The sequence below is a fragment of the Oryctolagus cuniculus genome, chromosome 15, assembly GCF_051225735.1.
Source record: "Oryctolagus cuniculus isolate XC-2025 breed Fujian yellow rabbit chromosome 15, ASM5122573v1, whole genome shotgun sequence".
NCBI lineage: Eukaryota > Metazoa > Chordata > Mammalia > Lagomorpha > Leporidae > Oryctolagus > Oryctolagus cuniculus.
The window spans coordinates 66,145,314-66,172,008 of record NC_142881.1 but is presented as its reverse complement, the minus strand read 5'-3'; the positions used below and the strand labels follow the sequence as shown (position 1 = coordinate 66,172,008).

The window sequence follows — 26,695 nt, the reverse complement described above, 5'->3', positions numbered from 1 at the left end:
GACCCCAATAAATCAATCTTAAAAAGATCCTACAGCATAGCATGTTGAAAGGAGAAACACAGAATATATTTATTTAATCAAACTTTTGTATGGCCTGAGAGCCTTCAGAAATGAAGACCCCTGGCAAACTGTTCTTGCACACAGGTTGGATGAAGAGTGGACAGCCATGCAGACGTGTGGTGGGACTTCATGCTAACAGACCACCAGTCCACATTCCTCTTGGTCTCTGTAGCATTCCTTGCTTGTGGGTCTGAGGCAGGAACCTTCCAGAACAAGGGTCTTAGCCCTCATATCAAAGTGGGTCCAAGAATTTCTTTGTGTGTCCAGTCCCTACAGAGAAAGGTGTGGGCAGGTTAGAGACACAGTCCTGGGTTTATGGCTTACTTTGTGGAGTAGGGGTTCTAGTTTTTATGGTTTACCTTGGGGAAGAGGAATGCTGGTTTCTGTGACTCACTTCACAGGGAAAGAGAGGGGTGGGTGATGGGGGAGCAGGAGATGTTCAGAGAGAGATTTTGCTTTTGAGGTTGTTTCTGAAGCCTTCTGGTCTCCTTTGGTTCAAAGTACTCAGCATGAAGGCCAGCAATGCTAGCGTCGCATATAACAGCACAAGATCGGCTGCTCCACTTCCAATCCAGCTCCCTACTAATGTGCCCAGGAAAGCAGCAAAGATGGCCCAGCACTTAGGCCTCTGCCATCCACATGGGAGCCCCAGTGGAGTTTCAGGTTCCTGGCTTCTGGCTGGCCCAGCCCTGACCACTGTAGCCATTTGGGGAGCAAACCAATGGATAGATCTTGGGGCCAGCACTGTGGCATAGTGGGTGAAGCCACCACCTGCAGTGCTGGCATCCCATATGGGTGCCAGTTTGAGTCCTGACTGCTCTACTTCTGACCCAGCTCTCTGCTGGGGCCTGGGAAAGCAGAAGATAGCCCAAGTCCTTGGCCCCTGACCCACGTGGGGGGACTCAGAAGAAGCTCCTGGCTCCTGGCTTTGGATCAGTGCAGCGCCAGCCATTGCAGTCAACTGGGGAGTGAACCAGTAGATGAAAGACCTCTCTCTCTCTCTCTCTCTCTCTCTCTCTCTGCTTTTCTTTCTCTCTGTGTGTAACTCTGACTTTCAAATAAAATAAATAAATCTTTAAAAAATTTTTCTGGATGTCACTCTTTCAAATAAATGAAAATAATTTTTTAACTACTCAGCATGCCAAAGTCCTGTACTTTGGGGTAGCATTTATTTCCTGAGCCCCCAACACTGGCTTCTTCACCCTGCTCCCTTCATACCAACAGGGATGGGCATCATTTAGAGAAGGGAAAACAGTCCTGGGCCAGACTCTCACACATGTCACAGGTGCAGTTACTCAGTAGGCCTGCAGAAAATGGCAGCCTCCCCCGCCTCCGTCCAGAGGCGCATGCACAGCGCTGCCGTTGTCCCTGGTCCCATAAACAGCACTGAGAAGCCCCTGGTTGGGCAGCTGCTGCTGATGACTGTGATCCTGGGGAAGTCTGCCTGCCCTGTCTCTGCCGAAAGCAGTGGACACAGCCAGCCGGAGCTGTAAGAATGCAGACTTCACTGTGTTTACTTTGCGGGGGTCCAGGAAATGCCGCAACAAAAGGTCCCGCAAAGCAGAAAGGATAGCTTAGCCTCCAGAGATAAGGGGATCACAGGGAGCCTTCCCACACTGTCCCCTTGTCTGTCTTTCCTGCCGGCAGAGAAGGAAGTGGGCTCGAGCCCTGCTGGGCGTGACACTCTGCCCTCCCCGGTCACCTCTCACTTGGGCCTTCCCAAAAGGGGCTTGACCCTTCTAGGAAGAGGACTGATGCAAGCAGGCCCAAACCCACACCAAATGGAAACTAGAGAGGGGGTTACGAGAGGGCATCTCCATACCCTGACCCCACACACAACCCTGCAACCCTTCCACTTCCTCCCTCCTCTGCCTGGCTTTACAGCAGCTGTCACTCTTGCTGGGCGGAGCCTCCTACTCGCTCCTGGTTCCACTGGGGGAGCACACCACAAAGGGCAGAGGATGATGAGGAATAATCCTGTGGGGAGATCACAAAGTTCAGGATCACACAGATTGAGATGAGCTTTCTGTTTGAAATGGACACTGATGACCAGAGGGAGCGACTCAAAGTCCTTGAGCAGAGGGGCTGCTGTTAATAAAATAGGATCAATGGGTGCCTTATAGGCAACACAGATTGATTTCCCAAGGTTCTGGAGGCCAGGAAGTCCAAAATCAAGGTGCATGCAGATTGTGATGTGTGATGAGGGCCCACTTTCTGCAGTGTTCTCATATGGTATAAATGGCCAACCAGCTCTCTGGGTCTCTATTTTAAGGGCACTAATCCCATTGATGAGGTCTCAGCCTCCCGACCTAATCACCTGTCAAATATAAAGGCCCAGATCCCATTCCTGAGGGGTCTTCATGACCTCCCACCTCCTAATACCATCACCTCCAGGGGGAGGCTTCCCACATACGAATGGGGGTCAGGGTTGGGGGTGAAAGGACACAAACATTCCAGCCAAGTAGTAGCAATGTCTTAACTGTCCTAGGGGAAGACCCCAGCGGAAGCAGAGTGGATTCACTTCTCCTTACTCTCTCACCTGAGGACTTGAGTCTTCTGAACCAGAAAAATGAAGAGGCGGCAGCAGCGGCAGCATTAGGGAGGCAAAGACAGGACAGGGGAAGGAGGGGGAAAAAGAATTTGTGTCCCTGAACTAAGGAAAATTGGAAGCAGGGAGAGGCACATTCTTTGCTTACTCATCACTTTCTTGAACAGAAAGGGAAATTAAATAGAAAGAGTGAAAACAAAGTTCTCCAGGCGAAACCACCGTGGGCCTGCCTTGGGGAGGGGAGGGAGCAGAAGAACTAAGCTAAGGCTGGCCCAGGAGGTGGGCAAGTGGCTCCTCTGGAATACAGGCAGTTACAAGGGTGACACAAGGCACACGTCTCCTCTGGCCTGCTTTTTTTTTAAAAGATTTATTTATTTACTTGAAAGGCAAAGTTAGAAAGAGAAAGAGAGAGAGAGGGATCTTCCATCGTTGGTTTCCTCCCCAAATACCCCAAAATGGCCAGGAGCTTCTTCTGGTCTCCCGTGAAGGTGCAGGAGCCCAAGCACTTGGACCATCTTCTGCTTCTTTCCCAGGCACATTAGCAGGGAGCTGGATTGGAAGCAGAGCAGCCGGGACAGGACCCAAATGGGACACCAGCGTCTCAGGCAGTGGCTTTGTTAGGAAAAGAGGTACAGGAGAGCTAGGCCACAACACTGGCCCCTGGGCTGCTTCTTAAACAAACTCTTTCTGCCCCTGCACAGGAGCCCTGAGGCACAAGGGAAGCTCACGGAGTCATCTGGTTCGTTCTCGGTCTGCTTACCCCCTTCCATGACCTGCCTCGAGCTTCCCCTACCCTGCCCCAGCTGACTTCCACGGCCCCTCTGTCCCAGCTTCTGAGGACCAGGCACTATTCTGGACACTCGGAGTCCACCCTCAAGAGACCACTGGAGGCGCTGTGTTGACACTGCCGCTGTGGTCCCATTTTCTGAACCGGAGGCAGGCGCCTCACCCAGTGTATACAAGTGCACTTGTCAGGACCACAAACGAGAAAGCTCAAATCAGACCTGGGCTCAAGGTCCTGGGCCTGTAAATTCTGGGGCCTGGGGAGCAGAGAGTGAGCGAAGGCTCAGCCCCTAGCACGGAGCCCTTCCTTGTCACCCTGCTGAAGGGGGCAGTATTTCATGGTTTCTGTCTCGGTCGTCATTGTTCCTTGGCAGAAAAAGCCCTTTCCCTTAGAATCCTTCCTCCATCACATTCCTGGGGACAAAAAGGAAGATCCTGTTTATTTCCAATCCAGGGAGTTGATTCTAGGGTCGGCCAGAACTGGCCAAACAGGAAGTGATTCCTTAAATCTTCCAACTCTAAACGTTGCCAGCTAAGAGAAGCACAGGGCCTCTCCACGAAGTTCTCTGGGCCTTCCCACCTGTCCTGAGCCTAATTTCACTGCAGCCTGGCCTCATTTCTCTCAGGCCCAGCACCCCGGGGGAGGGGAAGGATGGTGGCTGTAATTAATCATGCCCCAGCCTCCAGTTCACACTCACCCCATTCAGATTTCAAAGTTAAAAAAAAAAGCTGGATGTCTGCATATGAAACACTCTTTGTTGCTGAAACAGCGTGGTCTTAGCCTAAAAGAGGGAGCTGTGGGAGCGCACAGGAAAGAAGAGGCTTCCAGGACCTTCTCTGAACAAAATGAAGCTTTATTTATTTATTTATTTGACAGGCAGAGTGGACAGTGAGAGAGAGAGACAGAGAGAAAGGTCTTCCTTTTGCCAATGGTTCACCCTCCAATGGCCAGCGCACTGCGCTGATCCGAAGGCAGGAGCCAGGTGCTTCTCCTGGTCTCCCATGGGGTGCAGGGCCCAAGCACTTGGGCCATCCACCACTGCACTCCCAGGCCACAGCAGAGAGCTGGCCTGGAAGAGGGGCAACCGGGACAGAATCTGGCACCCCGACCGGGACTAGAACCCAGTGTGCCGGCGCAGCAAAGCGGAGGATTAGCCTAGTGAGCCACAGCGCCTGCCCCAAAATGAAGCTTTAAATACGTGTATTACAAGTGCTGGCACTGCGGCGTAATGGCTAAAAGTGCCACCTGCTCCACTTCCAACCCGGCTTCCTGCTAAGGCGAAAGTAGCAGAAAATGACCCTTGCCACCCACTTGGGAGACCTTGGCTTCCGGCCTGGCTCAGCTCTGGTAGCCGTTGTGGCCATCTGGGGAGTGAGCCAGCGGATGGAAGATCTGTCTGTCTCTGTCTCTCTGTAACCCTGCCTGTCAAATAAATAAATCTTTAAATACAAAAGGAAATCTGTGTGTTAAAAAATGCGTATACATACTCTCATAATGTCTGGTGTGAGCATCCATCCCACACAAGTGTGCTCATTATTATTTACTGCTCTAATTATTATTACTGTTATGATTAATTCTCTGGGTCTTAATAGGTTTTGTTGTTTCCCTATTAAAGGCAAACAGCAGGGGGTATGGAAGGAGTAGGTTGGGAGGCGGTGGGAGTGGGAAGGAGGCTTCTCTTTTCATTCTCTTTCTTCTGTGACGCTTGCAACATGCATACATTACTTTGTAATTAAAAATAAAAAAGAGATTAGCAAGGAAGGGAAAGGAAAAAAGAATTTGCCACTAAAACACCTTTTTTGCTATTCTCTTAGCATTAGTTTAACAAATCCTAACAGAGATTATAAATTTTACTTTCCAGTCTGTCTGGAACTCACCCTATACTCCCAGTCGTGGCTGAGCAGAGGAGGCAAGACACGGGCCTTGGAGAGGGGCTCCTCCGGGCCTGTCCAGAGGGAAAGCCAGTGGTGAGCAGCGAAGCCCACCCGACTGTGTGTTCTCAGGGAGGAAGTCTGTCTAGCATCCCAACTTGGCATGGAGAGGTCTGACACTTGGAAGTTGAGGAAGGCTCCCACCCTTAATGAAAACTGATGGCAACGGGCATGTGATTAACAAGGTGGGGCCCTAGCATCTGTGGTTTTCTCCAGTACCTCCCAAGACATTGGCAACCGTCATCATGCACAGCTCAATGCTCTATAAAGAACTCATCAAGGCTGTATTTTGGCATAGCAGGTTAAGCCACTGCCTGCAATGTCAGCATCCCATATGGATGCCACTTCAAGTCCTGCCTGCACCACTTCTCTTCCAGCTCCATGCTAACACACCTAGGAAAAGCAGCAAAGGATGGCCCAAGTGGTTGGGCCCCTGCCACCCACATGGAAGACCCGGTTGAAGCTTCTGGCTCTTGGCTTCGGTCTGACTCAGCCCTGGTGGTTGCAGCCACCTAGGAAGTGGGCCTGCAGACAGATCTTTCTCTGTAACTCTGCCTTTCAAATAAATAAGTCTTTTTTAAAAAATTTGTTTAGTATTTATTTTATTTGAAAGGCAGAGTTACAGAGAGGCAGAGGCAGAGAGAGAGGTCTTCCATCCTCGGGTTCACTCCCCAGATGGCCTCAACGGTCAGAGCTGTGCAATTCGAAGCCAGGAGCCAGGAGTTTCTTCCCACTCTCCCACACAAGAGCAGGGGCCCAAGGACTTGGGCCACCTTCCACTGCTTTTCCAGGCCACAGCAGAGGGCTGGATTGGAAGCAGATCAGCCAGGGCTCGAACTGGCGACCATATGGGATGCCAGCACTGCAGGCAGCAGCTTTTACCTGCTACGCCACAGTGCTGGCCCCATTTTTAAAAAGATTTATTTATCCCATATGGGCTGCTGGCACCGCAGGTGGAGGTTTAACCTACTATGCCAGTGCTGGCCCCTTTACAAAAAACAAAAACAAACAAAAAAACTCATCCTCTCGAAATACAGATTGGGGAAACTGAAGCTTAGGGCATAGGAGGGACTTGCTCAAGGTCACCCAGCAAACAAGCAGCTGACCCCAAGGCAGAAAAGAAAACGGAACTTCTCCTGTGTCCCACTAAAAACAGGATGAGGAGCGTCTGAAAGATGCCGTTTCACATCTAATCGCTTCTTGTGTTGTAACCATTTTCCTCATACACAGCCCTCGCTGATGGATCAGAAATAACATTTTCAAAGTTATATCTGCAAGGAAATGGCTATTAATGTTCTTCCTCTCCTTTCAGAGTGCTGAGGAATACATATTAATTTTCTCTCTACTTACACTGCCTATTTGCAAATTGTATTCACTACCCAGTGCTCCAATTTGTCCTACCCCTGAAGAGATTATGAAGAATAAATGTATTCCTGGAAATAAAATAAAATAAAACATGTGTCACTAGGATTTATTTTCATAATTATTTACGGGGATTATTTTAAAATATATGGAGGGGCAATAATTACACCGCGCACGTGAGGATCCTGCCGTGATTTACCAATATAAATTCCCGAGCTCTTCCCACAGCCTAGACTCTCTTCACAGCGTGAACCAAGGGCAAAGCAAGTGCACCTGAGGGATGAGGGCCAGAGGAAGGCCTGGTCCAGCTTTGTAGCAGCCAATGCATGGCCTAGGAGCTGTGGGTTCAGGATCTAGCTTTGCCACTCACTCCCTGTGTGCCCACGGATGAACCCATTCACTCCCAAGGTCCTCGGTTCCCTCAGATGCAAACGAGCTGACCTATGGAGTTCTTGATTACCAAACTAATGCAAGTAAGTACACACATCTCCCCAAGATAAAGACAGAGAATCCACACGTTAGTACTTAGTAGATGTTTATTGAGCACCTGCTATGTGTGAGGTGCTTGGGGACAAAGCAGGAACATGACAGAGTCCTTATTCTTGAGAGGCTCGCATTATAGTGACAGGAGACAGGTAGTAAGTGGAGAAATAACACGATTTCAAGTATATAGAACACATTTCAGATGGCACCGGGACATGCTATGAAAACGGAGGCTGACTGTGAGAGTGGGTGGGGGATGCTGACTTTGACAGTGTCCTGGACCTCCGCTGAATTTTCAGAGCCTTTCTCCTGGAAATCCCTGAAGAGTGCAGCATGAACTGGCTCATGGCCCCACTCACCCCTCTGCAGACTGCTTTTTATTAACGATAGATTTATTTATTTGAAGTGGATACTTAGAAAGAGATATATCTTCTGTCTGCTGGTTCACTCCCCAAAAGGCTACAATGGCAGGGGATAGGTCCAGACCAAAGCCAAGAGCCCAGGGCTCCAGCTGGGTCTCTCCCATGGGTGGCAGGGGCCCAAGTACTTGGGCCATCTTCTGCTGCCCTTCCAGGCACATTAGCATGGAGCTGGATTAGAAGTGAAACAGCTGGGACTGGAACCAGCGCTCGGGTATGCTGGCGTTGCAGGCAGCAGCACAGCTCACTGCACCACACCACCAGTCAGTGCACAACGCTTTTGCGATGCACGAACTGCGCAGGTTCAGCCAGCTGTGGAGTGTTCTAGGGAGGCCTCTCTCAAGGGACCAATATTTGAGCTGAAGTCTGAATCCTAAGATGGAGCAACCCAGAGGAAGACCTGAAAGGCTTTGCAGGCAGAGGGAAGAACGCCAAAGCCATGCCAGTTCCCTTGGTCTCATGCTCTCACTTTGCTCAGGCTTGAATGGTGCACTTGAATTCAAATGGTTCCAAAACAGAAGCACGTTTTTTGGGAAAGATGCAAGTGGAAAAAATTTGTAGCCATCAGGTTGCCTTCAGCTTTCAAACGGTTCAGGAAGGGAGCCTGCACTGTGGCACAGCGGTTAAGCTGCTGCTTGCGATGCCACCACCCAGTATCAGAGTGCCAGGATCCAGCTCCCTTCTTCCTGTACTTGGGAAAGCAGCAGAAGTTGGCCCAAATGCTTGGTCCTCTCACCTACATGAGGGACACCAGGATGGAGTTCCAGCTTCCTGGCTTCAGCTCAGATCAGCCTTGGCTGTTGCAGCTATCTAGGGAGTGAACCAGTGGTTGGAAATTCATGCGCTCTTTCCTTTTAAACAAATAACTAAATACATCTTTTTAAAAAAAAATCAACAAAATAACTTTTAAAATGGTGCAGGAAAAAAAAAGTGTGTGTATACACAAATATAACAGTGTTAATAGCTGTACGTCTAGGTGAAGTTTATTGGATGCTCATGCGCTATTCTTTATAATTTTTCCAAGTTTGAAATATTTGTAAGTAAAATGCTAAGGACCTAAAAAGGGAGAGAGATGAACTGTATCCAGTGGTGCCTGCTGTTTGGTGGCATCACTTGCATTTGTATCCATTCCTGACATCCCAGTGAGGCGGGTACCCCAAACAGCCCCACCTTCTGCAAAGAGATGGTCAACAGGACACAAGGAGAAAGGAAGGAGGACAGCAAAGGCCACAAGTCAGCGTCACCATGCCAAACTGGCCCCCCCGACTCCCCGTACTGACTTGCACGCCACAGGAACCACTCCTTGCTCCCACAGGTGTGGGAAGCCACTGCTGCAGGCTCTACCACCCCCATCCCACCTGCCTGCTGGAGCTCTGGCAGGAAGCCTCCCCAGACACAACCCACAGCGCACAGCCCTCGCTCGCTCGCTCTCCTGAAGCTGTTTGCAGCAAGTGACTCACCCAATTAAGAGCATCTACATAACAAAGGCTCACCGGGCCGCAGAGGTCACGCAGACTGTGAAGTGCGTCTTCGGAGTGCGCAGCAGAGCAGCTTTGCTAATTACCAGTCATTTCCACCCCTCAAGAGCCTGTCAGCCTTTGAGATGCAGGGGATGAAAGAACCCCCAAATTCCCACCCCACACCCATCACCTCTCCCTCCCCAGCCCACCCCTGCATCTCAGACCTGTGACTAACCGGGGTCTCTTCCCAGGAGCTGAGCAGCCTGCAGTTTGCATCCTTGGCTCTGCTAAACAAGCAAGCAAACAAAGCCTGTGTTGTCTTTCTCTTCGTTTTACAAAGGTGGTCAGTGTTTGCGGTAGTAAGCACAAGTAAGCAAGAAAGTCACAGGCAGCCATGCCATGACCCTTAGGGTGGACACAGTCCCATAGTGGCCCCTGTAGTCTGCTTTCTGGGAGACAGGTGTTTTTTTTTTTTTTATATTTATTTATGTATTTCAAAGTCAATGTCACAGAGAGAGGGAGAGAAGTAGAGAGGGATCCTCCACCCGCTGGTTCACTCCCAGATGGCCCCAACAGCCAGCACAGGACCAGGGTGAAGCCGGGAGCCAGGAGCTTCATTTGTGTCTCTTATGAGGGTGGCAGGGGCCCAGGCAGTTGGGCCACCCTCTGCTGGTTTCCCAGGCGCATTAGCAGGGAGCTAGATTGCAGGTAAAGCAGCCGAGACTCGAACCAGCATCCATATGTGATGCCGCTGTCGCAGGCCATGGCCTTACCCATGGTACCACAGTGCCAGCTCCACTGGGAGATGGGCATTGGCTGTGGGTATAGCCAAGTCCTTGCTCTTTCATCTAACACTGTACCACCAACACCTCTCCCCATGAGCACATGGAAAGAATGTGGGAGCAGGCAGGGACATCTGCAAGCTGAAGGAGCAGCTGTGAGGCGGTTAGCAGCCCTGACCTTGGGAACTGTGAGCAGGTGACTTTCTCTCCGGGAACCTCAGCTTCCTGACCTGTAAAATGGGAGTGACAGTTTACAGGGTCGTGGTAAGGCCTGAGGGAGATCCTGCTTGTGAAAGGGCTGTACAGACAGGAGACATTTCCTTACTCATTTTAGTAAGTGTTCCTTCATCAGTGTCTGCTCTTGACTTAGCCCTCTGTGGTCCTGTGTTGAGAATATTCAGCCCTGGAGGAACTCAAGTTCAAAAAGTAAAGTTACTTACACACACACACACACACACACAGTTAAACAATAAGGATTTAAAATAGCTAATAAAAGATATCATCAATTAGTAGTTAATTAAGTGCCAAATGAGTGGCATAAACACTGTGGGGACTCAGAGGTAAGAAGGAACACAGGGGGATGATAATAATAATAACAACAACAACAACAATAACAACTGCTTTCATTATTTTCTACATGCCAGGCACACACGTGGTTTCATTTCACGGACCCTTTGATCACATGAGGTAGGGCCCATGACCACGTTCATTTTGCAGAGGAGGAAATGGAAACTCCAGCGAGGTTAAGAGCCTTGCCCCCAGGGTACACATGGAGTGAACGGGGCAATCCTGTTCTTTGAATCCAAGAAGTCAGCCCCCAGAGCCCACCATGTGCTTTATGCTGACAGAGACAGGGCGGGGAGCCCTGACCTGGACTATGAGCAGAGGTCAGACCCAGGAGGGGTGTCGGTGCACCGGAGGGAGGTCCCAGGCTGGCTGGATGGCTGCTCCTGGGTAACAGTGGAAAGCAAACTTTGAGGGCAGGGAGATTGAATGAGAGGAGCTAAGGCATGGGAAATGCTTACAGAGTGACAGAGAGACAGAGTCAGAGAGAGAATTTTCTGTCCACTGGTTCACTCCCCGAATGGCTGCAACAACAGCCCGACCACCGTAAGGTCAAAGCCAGGAACCTGGAACTCCATCTAGGTCTCCCACATACTGGGCAGGGCCACAAGCACTTGGGCCATCTTCCACTGCCTTCCCAGGCATATTAGCAGGGAACTGGATCAGAATCAGAGCAGTGATAAGGGATGCCAGCAACACAGGCAGTGGCCTAAGCCACTGTGCCACAATGCCAGCCCCATCCCATGAAATGCTTTTAGACAGAGTTGCCTATGAAGTCTACAGCAATGTGGAGTCCCATCAAAGCAGTGCTTGGGAAGGCGGGGCCAGAGAGGAGGTACCTTGGGAGGCTTTGAGATGGGGGGAGTGGGGCAGTGTTCGGCTGGAACCGAAGCCCCCAGGGAGGCCACCCTCGCTGGAAAGCCCTTGTTCCTCTTTTATCTCTGTGACCCGCTGCATTAATCCACTACTGGTTCCCACGACTGCCGGCCTCATTCTGGCATGTTTACCAACTCCTTTTGCACTTGGAGTCCACAGGAAGCGGCTCACTCAGCCATTCCATGAGGGCCCAGGAACTCCCATTTCCAAGGCAGAGTCAGTCAACAGGACCTGAGGGCTAATTGCCATCAAGGGGAAGGAGGCCAGGGCTCTAAAACCATACCCCAGCTCTAAATCCTGTTCTCCACCCCCTCCAGCCCTGAACCTTGCAGACCCTTCCCCGGGGTCAGGCCCCCATCACCACTTCTCATCCCTGCTGAAGGAGTTGAGCCACCGCCGGTGGGTGTCACACAGGCCCTTTTTGCTTCTGAAGAAGCAAGTGGGAAGACTGAGAATGCAAGGCCTCTGGCCCTCCCTATGCAACCTGGTGAGTAGTATGCGAATGTGGCCTGAAGAACTGTGTGACTGACGGGGTCCCTGGGAGACAGTTAGTTTAGCACCAAAGGTAAGCGCTAAGAAAGGCAAATCTGTGGAAACATATTCATAGACCCAATATTTATTATCACTGATGCACAGAGAAACTATGCAGGGAATGAAAGTACAAAGATGTGATAACTGCTTTGGAAAAGCTTGGAGGGAAAGAAAAGGAGCCAGTAGCTATGAAGCATCTTAGCCAGGGTGCAGAGTCAGAAAAACCTTGTACTCTCCCCTGATGCCACTGCTGTACTCACACAAAGCCCCAGATGCTCCAAGCCACCACCTGGAGGTGTTCCTGCGCCACTGATTGCATTGCACAAAGATTTTTTTTTTAGCACCCCAAGGTACCAAACACTTAAGCTCTTAAGCTCTGCTGAGAAGAATGAGAGTTGATTGTCACCTAAGGTGGGCGATCTTGACAGTGTGTCCTTTAATGCTTTGGAAACCTTCATCAGACATTGTGAGTGCCATCCAGGCATGCTGGGGGAGAGGGATGGAAGTAAAGGGGAGAAAGTCTGCACATTCGCAGACCAGAAATGGATAATCATTTTTTTTTTGGGAAGAGGTGAATCAGGCAACATTGTGAAGCCACACAGAGCAGTGACCAGGGCACACGAGGCATTCTGTAAAACCATCAAGTAGGATTCACTCACACAATTCTGCACGACTAATTCCCTTCACTGAATTGTTCCGTTTTACCCAGCTGGGTTGGAGATATTCAGCAAAGCTGTCTGTTGATGGGTTCCCCATTAGTACCCATCACAGGGGATCATGGGCAAGCTGCAAAGTAAACACCATCAGACCTGTTTAGAAGCCACCCAAAGAGCCAGGTTATGGCTTATCAGCTGATATTGTTGGTTGTGAATGACAGAAACTGGCTCTGGCTAACTTCAGCGGAAAAGGAATTGATCAAAGGGTTATCAGGAAGCTCACAGAACCGCTAAGGAGACTGGAGACCAACACCGGAAATGGAGAGGAACTGACAGTAGCTGGCAAATGCATACGCAGCTGCTGGGGCTACTGCAGCAGTCCGCTGAAGCCACTGCCCCAGGGGCTGCCCTGACCACAGCGGGCATGGCAGCGGCTCTGAGCACCTCTCTGCTTCCCCTCGACAGCCAGTGGCATTGCATGGGGCTCGCTAATGCTGCTGTGCTCTCTCAGTCTCTGCGTCCGCCAAGAAGGGTCTCCAAACTGCCCCACACCCCTGCTCAAGCCCCGGGTGGGGTGTCCTGTTGGTGCAGCCTCCGTGGCAGGGATGGGGAGAAGGATGTAGCCCCTTCAGCTTCAGGAGTCGGAAGCAGGTCCTGCTTCCCAACAAACAGGAAGGTGAGCCAGCGCCGCGGCTTACTAGGCTAATCCTCTGCCTTGCGGTGCCGGCACACCAGGTTCTAGCCCCGGTCAGGGCACCGGATTCTGTCCCAGTTGCCCCTCTTCCAGGCCAGCTCTCTGCTGTGGACAGGGAGTGCAGTGGAGGATGGCCCAAGTCCTTGGGCCCTGCACCCCATGGGAGACCAGGATAAGTATTGGCTCCTGCCATCGGATCAGCGTGGTGTGTCGGCCGCAGTGCACTGGCCGTGGCGGCCATTGGAGGGTGAACCAACGGCAAAGGAAGACCTTTCTCTCTGTCTCTCTCTCTCACTGTCCACTCTGCCTGTAAAAAAAACAACAACAAAAAAAAACAACAACAAAAAAAACAGGAAGGTGACTCAGACACTAGGCCATCAAAGGAGGGGGGTGGGCAATCCCAAACCCCCACTCTCTAATGTAACAGCATGGCACTGAAGACTAAAGGTACTACGTAGGACACCTGTGCCCAAATGGTGAGAGGAGTGGCCATGCAGGGGCAGGTTTTTCCATTGAGTTGTGTCAACCAGCACATCCTACACTTTGAGATCCCGAACACACCACTGTAACCCCAAGATCCTGCTCTGCTCCCGCCTCATCCAGGACCCGCTTACTGAACCTTTACAATACACGGGCTCAAAATAACTATTGTCTTTCCATGGGATTTGTGTTACCTTCTCCATTAAATGGAAAACACCCTGAAATGCAAGGCCACAGAGAATACTTGCTGGAGGTCCCCCAAGTGCAGCAAACCCCACACACAGCCATTCATTCAGCAGCCAATGGCACCCAACAGTTCTCCTCATGCACTTCGGGGAGAACAGCCCCTGTGGAGTTCAGCATCCGTGAGGGAAACACGCTCTGCGGGAAATCCAGCCACAGGTGAGTGCTGTAGGAGGTGAGAGGGTGCAGGCAACTGGAGCGGAAGCTTAAGGAAGAGAAAGAGCAAAGAGAGAGGGGGAGAGAGGCCATTCCTGGTAGGAGGAAGAGCATCAGCAAAGCCAACACATTTGAGTAACCGTAAGGAAACTCAGGGCGAGGGGGCGAAGGAGACAGGAGAAAAAAAGAAAGCTGGGGCAGATCAAGCCAAGACCCACCAGCCAAAGCCTGGGGTGCAGGCTCAACTTAGCCTTGCAACCAATGGCAAACCAGAGACTTTTAAGCCGAACAACTACATGGTCTGATTTGCTTTTAAAATTAACTGCGCTCTGGCGTGGGCTTGGACCAGGGTGTGGGTGTGGGGGGGGGGGGCGGGGCTGGCACGCTTCGCGGCCTGGCTGTCCCACTAGGCTGGGAGCCGGCAGGAGGCTGCCCACCTCTCTCGGCTCTGCCCTCCTCCCACGCAGCCCCTGCTCCAGCCGCAAGTGGGTGTGGCTACCAGGGCTGCCCCAGAGAGCAGACTAGGGTCCCGGGGCTCAGAAGACTGGGTGTGGGGAAAGCCAGGCCGACTTCTTCCCTGAGTGCTCCATCAGACGAACAGGCGGTCCGCCGCACCTACCTCGGAGAGTCGCTGCGAAGACATAACTCGCACCAAGTGCTTAGTACCTGGCACAAAACAAACAACCGACAAGTGTTAGCTTTTCCTGCTGCCGCTTCCCGAGGGGACCCCGGTGGGCGCGGACTGCTTCCCTGGCTCTCCCAGGCGTGAGGACCCCTGGGCCAGGCAAGCCGCAGGGCTCCTAAAATGGCCAAGGCTGGAACAGGGCTTCCGTGAGAGTTTGAGCTCGAGCCGCTCGCTAGCGCGCGCACGCTTTTATTCACATGACTGGAAAAGACGCCCCAAGCGGGGCGAAGAGAACTGCCCACCGCCCTCCCGCTAAACCCGAGTTCAGCGGGTTAGGACTCTCTCGGGCTAGGACTTGGCGGCCGGGGCCCGGCGGGCGGGCTGAGGGGGCGGGGCCTGGGCGCCGGGGGCGGGCCGGCGCGGACGCCGAAGCCCCGCCCCCGGCGGAAGTGCCGCCCGGCTCGCCCCGCCCCCCGGAGGCCGGTTCCCTTTGCCCCTCCCCTGCCGGGCTCTCCCCCCTCAGCGCGGCTTCCCCGGCTGGTTCGGCCGGAGCTCCGGAACCTAAGTCCGGAGACGAGGTCCTGGGTCCGCGCATCTGGCCCTCTCGGGTGGGGCTCCCTGTCCGTCTCACTCCTTTCCATTTCTGTTCTCGGCGCGGCCGCAGGCGCCGCGGGAGACCGCCCAGGTAAAATCCCGCACGTGAGGGCTCAGGTGTGGGCCGGACGAGCCGGGCAGTGGCCGACGGCACGTGCCCGGCTTTTCTCCAAGCGCTTGCGTTGACAGGGCTTAGCGGTGGCGGACGCGGACTCCGGGGAGCTCGAGGGCCGGGTCGTGTGGTCCCGAGCCCGGCGCAGGCTTCGCCCTGCCGGGGACAGGGGGGCGCGGGGTTGGGGCGGCTGGGGCCGAGGCACCCGAGGGTCGTCCGCCGCCCACTCCCCGCGGAGACCGGATTCTGACAGCCGCCCGGCCCGGACGCGCATAGCCCCAGGTCTGCAGAATGAAAATCAATAAAATCGATACAATGGCAAAGAACGCGAAACATGTTGGGTTGTTATTCCTTGCGTTTGTTAATTTTTTATTTATTTATTTTTAACTTCTTTCTTGGACAAGGTGGCTGCAGCTTGGATCCAGGGCCGCCTCCGAAAGGAACGCAAAAATCTCTCCGGGTTTCCCGGCTGGGGGGGGGGGGGCTGTCCACCGCCCCCTGCCGCGCGAACTTCCCCGGGCGGCTGTGCGGGCTCCGGCGGCGGGAAGGAAGCCCCGGGGCGCGCGGCGTCCGGACCGGGCTCTTCCCCGCGTCGCGGCGTCTGCCCTTCAGGGAGCTGCCCCCCTTACGCCGCCACTCCCCTGGTTCGCCACCCCCACGCCCCGGGGGCCGAGCCTCCCCCCTCCCGCGCGCTCTCCCCGGCGCTTTAAATAATGATATTTGCATGCAGGGAGCGATTCATAAATATGTCAGGGCCGGTGAAATATAGGCAACATTTCAAACTTTCTATTTAAAAAACATGAATTATGGCCGCGGAAAATGTGTTCCCATTTAAAGGCGATACGAAGTATTTGGTGTCTCGTCCCCGGGCCCATCCATCACGCAGACAATAAAGAGAGTTTTTCGCCCTGACACTCGCGATTTATGGGCGCCCTTCTCTGCCCTCATCACTCACCCGCCGCGGCCGGCCCCGCGACAGGCCCCGCCGAGAGACGGGCGCGGGCGCGCGTTGCGCGCGCTCCAGCCCCCCGGGACTGCAGCTCCCTGGGGGGAGTGGCGGCTCGCAGGCGTCGAAGGATCGGTCCCCAGGATCCGAGTGGCCGAGGGGGAGCGCGGGAGCCACACTCGACCTCCGGCCTCCGTGCGCACAAGCCGCTCTCAGGGCTGGGGCCGCGCGCGCCGAGGAGCTGCCTGCGGGCCCCTCTGCGCCCGGGCCTCGCCCGCAGATCGCGGCGGCGCGTCAGAAAGTTAGCGGCGCCGGCGGCGGGCGGCTATTTACCCGCTGGTTGGAGGTGAGAGTAGAGAACTAGGCCGGCGGGGCTACCTAGGCCGCTTCCTGACCACTCCGCATCCAAGGAAGGAGAGCTGGTCCCGAGGTTTTTTGGACCCAGCCCCGCCGAGAGGTCGCTGCTGGGCAGAGCTTGCTTTGGCCGCCTGGTCCCCGGTGCTACTGCTGCGAACACAGCCCGGGGGTCCCCGGCAGCCGACGAACCCCTTTCACCATCAGGGGCCGCGGAGGAAGGACGCGCGGGAGGCGCCGTCCCCAGCGTTTCGCTCCGGCCCAAGCGCTCGTCCCGGTGCGCTGCCCTTCCAAAGCCGCCGGCAGGTCTCCGGTGCCAGCTCGCGTCGGGGAAGGCTCAGGCTGCGTCTGGGGCAGAATTCGCTTTCAGTTTTCGCCGCGGGCGGACCCGGCCCGGCTAGATTCCGTGGCCCCCGCAGAGCTGAGAGCTGCCAGGCACTGCCCGGCGGCGCTAGGCCGCTCGACCTCGGGGCGCCGCCCAGCCAGCTGCCCGCGGAGGCCGCCCCCGGCACCAGGCGACACCTCGAGTCCGGCGCTGGGCCGAGGCGTGAGCGTACACGCGAGCCGGGAGCCGTTTCCCCTGCCGACGCCTGCGAGCTGTGAGCATTCGGATAAATGGAACACAAACGACAGCCAGAGAAATCCCGTCGATTCTAAAAATGACAAGGTTGAATTTATTAGATGCAGACTCCTGTATAAGAGCAGGGAGATAAAAATTATACAAACAGTTCCACGTCCAGTGCGCGCCCCACTGATGGCTCAGGCTTCAAGGGCACCGAACGGAACGAGTGACAGTTTAGATCTACAGGGGGATATAAAATATTAAGTTCTCGGTGTGTGCACATACAGTTTAGTGGGGGAAATCTAGAGAAGCGTCTTTTTTTTTCCAGCCCCTGAGTGTCATCTGGTCTCAAGCTAAGACTTCTGTCCAAAGAACCACCTAGTGAGTGATTTCCTAAAGCAAGAGGTGGGGAGCAAGGTATCCACAGCTGTTTCCGTGTCTGCAGCGTGGCAAAGGTGAAATGAAGACGTTTAAGAAAAGGAGACGTGCAGACAACTGAACCAGTGCATCGATAAGGCATTTCTAGGTATGAAAATAAATATTTCTACGAGGTCAGTCGTGGCGCGTGCAGACTTAAACAGAGCAGCCTTGGGAAACCCGATGCAGGGGGCCACGGGTCCTGCAGCCCTGTATGCCTTGCAGTTTAGGTTAGCCCTGTTCGGTGTTCCTGGCCTCCCGCCCTGGCTTGACTGCTGGCAGAGCCTCGGCCTGCAACAAGCATAGAAAGAGAACGCTGGAGCTGAAAGTAGCAGGGCCTGGGGTCCCGCGGGCAGTCCTCAGCCCTCAGTTCGGATGCCACAGGGCTCTGGCAGCGGCTGTCTAGGTTGACAGATTTGGGGGAGGGTCTAGCTGAATTCCAAGGGTCCCAAGGATAGAAGCTGGAGGCCACCGGGAAAAGGGCCAAGATTTTTGCTAGCGTCCCGAAGCTAGTCCCCACCCAGCCTTCGAGATGCCAACCAGAGGCCCTTAGAAGCAGTCATCTGGGTGCTTCTACTTGTGAAATATTAGACACCCCTTGTGCGCACTCAACGCGGAGGCCCTGATGCCGGGGGATCCTCCATAAATCTGCAAAGTCCAGCGAGGTCCGTAGTGTTGCAACTGTGGAACACCAAGACCAGCCAAATATGACATCCAGAATAAAGCGTTTCCCCGGAATCCTTCAGCCATCTCTGTCCCTAAGCGCTTTCTCCCTCTCTGCCTCTTCCTCTCCCTGTCCGGCTCTCCTCCGACAGCACCCAACCCTTACACCAGCACAGACTTGGGGAGGGGGCACTCTGCTATGAGTTCTTGGAGAATTATGCACACTCTGAGGGACGCTTGCCCGGGCCCTGAAAACGCCCCCACTCCAGAGACTGCCTGCGCCTGAAGTGGTTTCCACGGCATTCTGAAGGCGAGGGCGAGAATGGGCAATATTCCCTTGGAGTAGGTAGAGGGGTAAGGCAGAGAAAATGAAAAGGCCAAGAAAGAAGTGGGAGTCGAAACAAAAAGAAGGGAAAGAGAAAGAAGAAATCGAGATGCGGAGAGGGGAGAGGAACGCAAGAACGGCGAGGTCCCGCGACCAGGCCAGGCCGCGGCTCCCGCACGCCGGACGCCTCCCCGGCCTCGAGAGGCGGTGAGGGCGCGCCCAGCGGTCCCCCAACGGCCTCGGGAACACAGGCCCCTCGGCCAGCCGGGCGGGGCAGGCCCTGCGCACTCTCTCCGTGCTCCCAAGGACTGCGGGGCGGGGCGGCTCGAGGGTGGGGAGGCCCCGGGGGGGGCGCGCGCCGGCCCCAGGCTGGTTGGGCGCTCTGGGCCAGGCTTTCCAGCTCGCCGGGCCTGACCTGTCAGGCGGATTATCTTCGAGGGAGATTAATAGGGGAGGCGGGCTGCAATAATAATCGTTTTGTTTGATGTGACAACTCTGATAGGCGTTGATTTACTTACAAACTGATAGGCTTTTAATTGAGCGCCTCCGCCGAGCCCGAGATGAAAGGGAAGCGGCGGTGAAAGGCGGCCCGCCTGCCCTCCGGCCTCAATACTGATTAGCCCTCTCGACAGTGAATACTTCAAGGCATTTTCAAACTTTTTCCTCAGCTCTCTCCCCTTCCTCCTCCTCCCACCCCCTCCTCAAATATCTGCCATGCCCACTCCTTTTTGAGAGAAAACAAATCATTTCCATTGTGTGCAAATAAAATCTGCAGGACATCCACGCCGACCGCCGCTGGGGGCTGGAAGCATTAGACCTAGCGCCAAGTGATTAATAACCACCATTCCCCGCCCCCCCCCCCCAGCCCCATGGCCCCCGCGGCCTTCGGGGGTCTGGCCTCCGGCAGGAGGAGCACAGGCCCGGACGCTGGCGCCTCGCGAAAGCCGGGGGCGCGCAGGCCTCCAGGCGCCCCCGTGCGCTCGGACCTTCGGAGCTGAGTTTTGAGCCAAGCGAACGCTCGCGGCCCACAACCTGTGCCCACGAAGCACGATGAGGACCCACGGGCGCGCGCGGCCATTCCAAGGGACGCGGGAGTCACCGCGCTGCCCCCCCAGGCTTTGGGCGCTGGGGCTGTCTGCCCGGAGTAATAAGGAAGCTGCTGGGATGAGAGGAGAGGGAACAAACTGTGCCGGAGAGTGGGCTGGAGGTGCGGAAGGAGGCGCCCACCTTGCGGTCGCCCCCGGCCCTGGCCGCCGCCCCAGCAGCCTGCAGTGGCCAGGCCTCGCCGGGAGGCCGAGGCGACACGCGGCCGGAGGCCGGACTCGCGGCGCTAGGAGCCCAGCAGCCGGCCCGGATCAACACCTAGATAGCCGGACACAGACAGACACTAACGCCCGCCGGGGAGGAGCGGCTTCGCAGACGTGCTGCCCCGCTCTCAGAAACGCACCTGGCACTCGGCGCCCGCAGGTCACTCATTCGTGGCAGCCGCACGGCCTCGCTGGTGGTCCCGCACCTTCTCGCCACTCAACCTTCCTGTTGTAGCAAGCCCTCTTGGATGCAGGTGTGTGCTCACACACGCGCGCGCACACACACACACACACACACACACACACACCGGCCCTCCACGCACCGCCTCGCTCCCTTCTCTCCGAATTAGCTTTGGTCAAGTTACCATCTCACAAAGTTTACCAACCTAAAGAACCGAGAGAGAAAAAAAAAAAAAAAGCAGGCAAAGAACGCCTATGAGCAACATTCTAAAACTCACCCCCTGAAAGTTCTCGGTACCCGTGCGGAGTGGGAGCCGGAGACAAGGGGGGGGGGCGTGGGCTGGCGAGCAGGAGCGAGCGAGCGCGCCCCAGGCAGGCCTCGGAGCCGAGCGACCCCCGCGCGTGCCCCGCTCCGCGCCGGGTGCGCGCCGGCGGAAACCTGGTGTCCCGGCTCGGCCCCCGCCCCGCGGCTCCGGGCTGCCGGCGCTCCCAGCCCCACCATTTATCAAAAGGACTTGACAACAAAAGAAGAGCCAGGGCGGAAAAGCGGGGGAGGGGAGACTCAAAGTCCTCCAAGTCGTTCCGAGGAAGGGGGTGTGTCCTCCTCTCGCCCCCTCGCAGTTTCTGCGAGTTTCTGGAGGTAGGTGACCCCGGGACTGGCTCCGGACACCGCTCATAGCGGCACAGGCGTGCGCGCACTCTCCGCACCCGGGCCCAGGTAGCCGGCGGCACGCACAGCGCCGCCGCTCTTCTCCGCGACAGCCCGAGTGACGGTGCAAATCGAGGGGAACGCGGCGGTCCCGCTCCGCTTCCCCGGGAGAACCCGCGTTCCCACAGGCGGCCGCCCCTCCCGCTCGCGCCTTCCCTCGGCTCTGCCAGCGCAGCTCCACGCCGGCTCGGCGTTCCCACACCTTGGAGCGAGGAGCTCCGAGGAAACCGGTCTCCTGGCACGCCGGGAGGGCGCAGGGCGCGGGATGCGCGGGCAGGCGGTTGCGGCGGGGGGCACGAGTGAACCTGACACGAGCCTCGCCCACGCACCCGCGGCCGGGCCTCCTCTCCGCAGCCTCGCAACCCTGGCCACGATTCCCGGGGGCCCGAAGAGTTGGGGGGACCCGCTCTTCCAGCCACCCCCACCCCCAGGCCCCGAGGATTTGTTGATGGCGTGGAAAGAAGTCTGGGAGGGGGCGCCGGGGCACTGCGGGGCGAGCGACGCAGCCGCAGCCTCACCGCCCCACGCGGGGCGGGAACTGTCCCGTGCGAGACGCCGCCGGTGCCCAGCCCGCCCCCTACAAACTCTAGGGCCCAAGCCCCCTAGGTGCGAGGGTCCCCCACCACCGGGAGAGGTGTCGCGCGCCCTCCTGGCGCCCCGGGCGCACCTGCGCACTCCACTCCTCGCCTTCCCCACCCCGGCGGGCCCCTCTTTTTCTTTTCTCAGCCCCCACCCCAATCCCTAGAGGCCGCTCCTCTCGCCCCCTCCTCCAGTCCCCTCCCGGTCTCTTCCTTCCTCTCTCTCTCTCTTCTCCCTCTTTTTCCCTGCAAGTCGCACCCGCCTTGTAATCAGCAACAAAAGCTGACATAAATCACGGGCGGATTGACAAGAGCTGACAAATAACTGATTGATTGCGGTCGAGGCACATTGACAATTGATGGAGGGGTGGAGATGCCCAGAGAAGGCGCGGGGCGGGGGGAGGGCGGCAGGGGAGAGTAAGAATGGGGGCGGGGGGACAGACTGAGTGTGAAACAGAGGAAGCACGTGACCTCGCCCCTGCCCCAATCGGCGGGTCCCTGGGTGTCACGTGGCTGCGGAGGGCGGGGAGCCGGGCGCCCGTCGCTGGGATGAGCAGCCACCGCTTCCGCGGCCTGAGTGACTTCTGGTTTCTCCACCGCCGAGTCTCGGGAAACCAGAGCGGGCGGGCGAACTCGCTCGCGCCCGGGCTCCTTCCCCGGGTGGCCGCGCCGCGCGCGATCTCGGTTCCACCAGGTGTGCGGGCCCCGTGCGCGCCGCCGGGCGCCGACGATCTGGCTGGTGTCCACACGCCTGCCGGATCCCTTCCTGGCTACGCCCGCAGACTGGTCCTCATCGCCGCTGCTTGCTTCCAAGAGAAGGTTTCGGTTAATTTTCCGAGCCGAGGAAAGGACAGACGACGAGGAGGGCAAAAAAAAAAGAGGGAGGCGGCAGATGGCAAACGTAGAATACACGTCCATCTCGTCCTCGGAGTGAAAACGAGGGAGGGGACACGCAGAGGAGGGCGGCGAAGAGGGAGCTGCCCATTAAAACCAGCTCGGAGAGTCCTGGCGGCGGCGGCGGCGGCGGCGCGGGACGCGTCACATCCCCTTGACCCTCCAATCACCTCGGGCTCCCATTTGATTGGAAGGCGGCAAAGGCTTTAATCTCCCCCTCGGTGCAGCTGCTTTTGAAGTGAGTTTCCTCGCCAGAGCCCCGGCTGGACAGGCAGCGGCTCACATCGCTGAGCGCAGCGCCGGCGCAGGGGCGCAGCCCGAGGCGGACCCGCAGCCCAGCCGGCTCCGCGGTGGGCCGCCCGGGACCCGTGGCTCGTGGCGCCCGGCGCGCCGGCTCCTCCTGCGGCTGCGGTTCCTGATCCCCGGGCGAGCGCGCAGCCCCGGGCCCTCCCCCCGCTGCTCCCATGCGCGCGGGTGGGTCATGAGCACAGCGCCCTCGCTTTCTGCCCTAAGAAGCAGTAAGCCCAGCGGCGGCGGCGGCGGCGGCGGAGGCGCAGACCCTGCCTGGACCAGCGCGCTCTCTGGAAATAGCTCCGGCCCCGGCCCAGGCTCGTCCCCGGCCGGCCCCACCAAGCCTTTTGTGCACGCCGTGCCCCCTTCCGACCCTCTGCGCCAGGCTAACCGCCTGCCCATCAAGGTGCTGAAGATGCTGACGGCAAGGACTGGCCACATTTTGCACCCTGAGTACCTGCAGCCCCTGCCCTCCACGCCCGTCAGCCCCATCGAGGTAAGGAACCCCCCACCCCCACCCTCTCCGGTCGCGGGGGGGGACCACTCCCCAGGCTGCCGCCCTGCAGGGTTTCCTTTCTCGGGACCTGAGGGTGGGGGTGGGGTCCGTGGTGATTCAGCTCCGGGGAGAGGGGAAGACGGCGCTTCTGCGCCTCCAAACTGGGGCGGAAAAGGAGCAGGAGGCGGGACCCTGGGTTCCAGGCGAAGGCTAGGGGACAGGGCGGCCAAAACTTGCTGCTGCTTTCGGTGTGAAAGACCCGACCGCGACCCAGGCCCCTACCCTCTGCGCTGCTGGCCGGCGGGCGTCTGGAATCCGGTGGCAGAGTAGCCGCGCCAGGGTCCTCTGGAGCTGGCGCGTGCACAGCCTCCGAGGCTCCAGCCGCCCGTGCCCTCGCTCTGAGGAATCCAAAGGTGCGCGCGCAGAGGGGTATCGTCCTGGGTCCAGCCTTTCACCCCGAAACCTTATGCGAGTGTTTTTTGAAAACCCAATTCGCATCAGGAGAGGGCAGGACAGCTTCTGCCCGGAGGTGGGAGTCCGCCGCCTGTCCCTAGGGCAAGGATGTTGGTGGGTGTGGGGGTGCCGCCCGGCTCCGCACCTCGTCGCTGGGGGGAATCTGCGCGGGCAGCATGGGGGGGGGGGCTGGACCCCAGAGGCCAGGATTCTAAAGGTTTCCCCCTTCTTTCTCCGTGTGATCCGTTCCCCGTCTGACTCTGCAGCTGGATGCCAAGAAGAGCCCGCTGGCGCTGCTGGCGCAAACCTGCTCGCAGATTGGGAAGCCCGACCCCTCGCCCTCGTCCAAACTCTCCTCGGTCGCCTCCAACGGGGGCGGCGCGGGCGGTGCTGGCGGCGGCGCCGGCGGCGACAAGGACGCCAAGTCGGGCCCCCTCAAGCTGAGTGACATCGGCGTGGAAGACAAGTCGAGTTTCAAACCGTACTCCAAACCCGGCTCGGATAAGAAGGAGCCGGGAGGCGGCGGCGGCGGCGGGGGTGGTGGTGGTGGTGGCGGCGGCGGCGGCGGCGGGGGCACTTCGGCGGAGAAGTCGGGATTCCGGGTCCCGAGCGCCACCTGCCAGCCGTTCACGCCCAGGACAGGCAGCCCGAGCTCCAGCGCCTCGGCCTGCTCGCCGGGAGGCTTGTTGCCCTCGGCCGGGGGCGGTCCGGATGGCAAAGACGACAAGAAAGACCCGGACGCGAGTGGCGGCGGCGGCGGCAAGGGCGCTGGGGGCGCAGCGGCCGAAGGGGGACCCGCGGGGCTGGCGCACGGCCGGATTAGCTGCGGCGGCGGGGTTAACGTGGACGTGAACCAGCACGCAGACGGCGGTCCCGGGGCCAAGGCCCTGGGCGCGGACTGCAGCGGCTCGTCGGGCTCCGGCTCAGGCTCCGGCCCCGGTGCGCCCGCCTCCTCCTCGGTGCTGGGCTCTGGGCTGGTGGCGCCAGTGTCGCCCTACAAGCCGGGCCAGACAGTGTTTCCTCTGCCTCCTGCTGGCATGACCTACCCGGGCAGCCTGGCCGGGGCCTATGCCGGCTACCCGCCTCAGTTCCTGCCTCACGGCGTGGCGCTCGACCCCACCAAGCCCGGCAGCCTGGTGGGCGCACAGCTGGCGGCGGCCGCGGCCGGCTCGCTGGGCTGCAGCAAGCCGGCTGGCTCAAGCCCGTTGGCTGGAGCGTCGCCGCCGTCCGTGATGACAGCCAGCTTGTGCCGGGACCCGTACTGCCTCAGCTACCACTGCGCCAGCCACCTGGCCGGGGCGGCAGCCGCCAGCGCCTCGTGCGCACACGACCCTGCGGCGGCGGCCGCGGCGCTCAAGTCCGGATACCCGCTGGTGTACCCCACGCACCCGCTGCACGGTGTGCACTCCTCGCTAACGGCCGCCGCTGCCGCGGGCGCCACACCACCCTCACTGGCCGGCCACCCCCTCTACCCCTATGGCTTCATGCTGCCCAACGACCCGCTCCCGCACATCTGCAACTGGGTGTCGGCCAACGGGCCGTGCGACAAGCGCTTCGCCACATCGGAAGAGCTGCTGAGCCACTTGCGGACCCACACGGCCTTCCCCGGGACAGACAAACTGTTGTCGGGCTACCCCAGCTCGTCGTCCCTGGCCAGCGCCGCCGCGGCCGCCATGGCTTGCCACATGCACATCCCCACGTCCGGCGCTCCGGGCAGCCCCGGGACGCTGGCGCTGCGCAGCCCCCACCACGCGCTGGGACTCAGCAGCCGCTACCACCCCTACTCCAAGAGCCCGCTCCCCACGCCCGGCGCGCCCGTGCCAGTGCCCGCTGCCACCGGACCCTACTACTCCCCCTACGCACTCTACGGACAGAGACTGACCACAGCCTCAGCGCTGGGGTACCAGTGAGGGCGGCCGGGAGGGCGAGCGAGTGAGCGAGTGAGCGAGGGCATGCAGCCGGGGGAGGGGCGCGAAGGCGGCCAAGGTTGCCGAACTCCCCGCGTGAGCGTGTGTGCGTGCGCGCGGGAACACCCGGGGCCCTGAGAGGCAACCCCGTGTACCGCATCCACCCACCCCACCTCGGCGACCGAGACCCGGTGGGGAACTCCTCTTCCCCCGCCTCCCACCTCCCCACTCAAACTTTATAAAAGTTGGGAAAAAAAAAAAAGGAAAAAAATCATTTGACTTTTTATAGAAAAGGAAGGAAAAAGTAATTGAGAAAGTGTTCATCTGAGGACTTCAACCGGTGGACACTGGTATTTATTTATGTTAGCTCCAAGCGGACCCGTGGTTCAAAAGTGCATTATTTAGTTTGAACTCCGTAGGTAAAAAAAAGAAAAGATAAAAAGAGGAGGAGGAGGGGACGAAATTAAAACTCGAGGGTGCAAATGTGCAAGAGAAACCCTCCCATCCCTTGTAGATTATAAATAAAAACAAACCGCCAGACTAGAGGTCTTCTCTTAAATGTTACTTTAAAATTGCTATGATTGTATCGTACGTTCTTATTTAATGTCTGATTGAAACACAAATTTACATGCATGTTTGTTACAAAAAATGAAAAAAAACCTAAACAAGTCACAATTTGTCAGCTCTGATTTCAAATTGCAATTATTTTTAAGGTGTATGCCATCGAAAGAGAATGGGTATTTTTTGGTATGTATTCTGGAAGGAAAAAAAAGGAAAAACAATTCTATTCCAAAACCTCATTTGCCTTATTTTGTTCTTTAAAAGGAACACTTAACTATTTTTAATTTTTAAGTCCACCCGCTGAGAAGGGGACAAGGTTTACGTCATGTACTAAAATAATAGACAATGTATCGCTTTAAAGATTAAAATTCCGTATATTTGATGTATTAAAAGGTTTTACTTCTCCTTTTTTTTTTTTTTAATTATTTTTTTGGTTAGAGAGAACAGAGCGGTTCCGGCAGATGTGGGTTCCCGGGCCGCCGCGGCCGCTTCCCCGGCCCGCGGCCGAATTCCCGATTGCTTTGTTGTGATTTTCCCCAGGCCCGAGGCGCCACACGGGCCGCCAGCTGCAGGGACGCAGGTTTAAAGGGGGAATTCCACGTTTTGGACGGACACTGTTCTTCGCTCTTGCTCACTCCGTTTTTATTTAAGTTTTCTCTCAGCAGCCTGTTTGTCAAAAGTGAAAGGGGTGG

The 26,695-nt window shown here is 57.0% G+C and overlaps 2 protein-coding genes across 2 annotated transcripts; one reads left to right on the top strand and one right to left on the bottom strand.

Moving 5' to 3' along the window:
* Positions 1-41: 41 nt before the first annotated feature.
* LOC108178441 (uncharacterized) lies at positions 42-22,319 on the bottom strand. The gene is made up of 4 exons (XM_089313626.1): positions 21,750-22,319; positions 20,393-21,425; positions 14,649-14,695; positions 42-330 (listed from the first exon to the last, which is right to left on the bottom strand). The coding sequence occupies exons 1-4, from the start codon at positions 22,317-22,319 to the stop codon at positions 193-195; spliced, it is 1,788 nt and encodes a 595-aa protein (XP_089169752.1). The 3' UTR covers positions 42-192.
* A 70-nt stretch (positions 22,320-22,389) lies between these two features.
* ZNF503 (zinc finger protein 503) lies at positions 22,390-26,395 on the top strand. Its single transcript, XM_008269924.5, has 2 exons — positions 22,390-23,082; positions 23,802-26,395. The coding sequence occupies exons 1-2, from the start codon at positions 22,777-22,779 to the stop codon at positions 25,443-25,445; spliced, it is 1,950 nt and encodes a 649-aa protein (XP_008268146.2). The 5' UTR covers positions 22,390-22,776; the 3' UTR covers positions 25,446-26,395.
* The last annotated feature ends 300 nt before the right edge of the window (positions 26,396-26,695 follow it).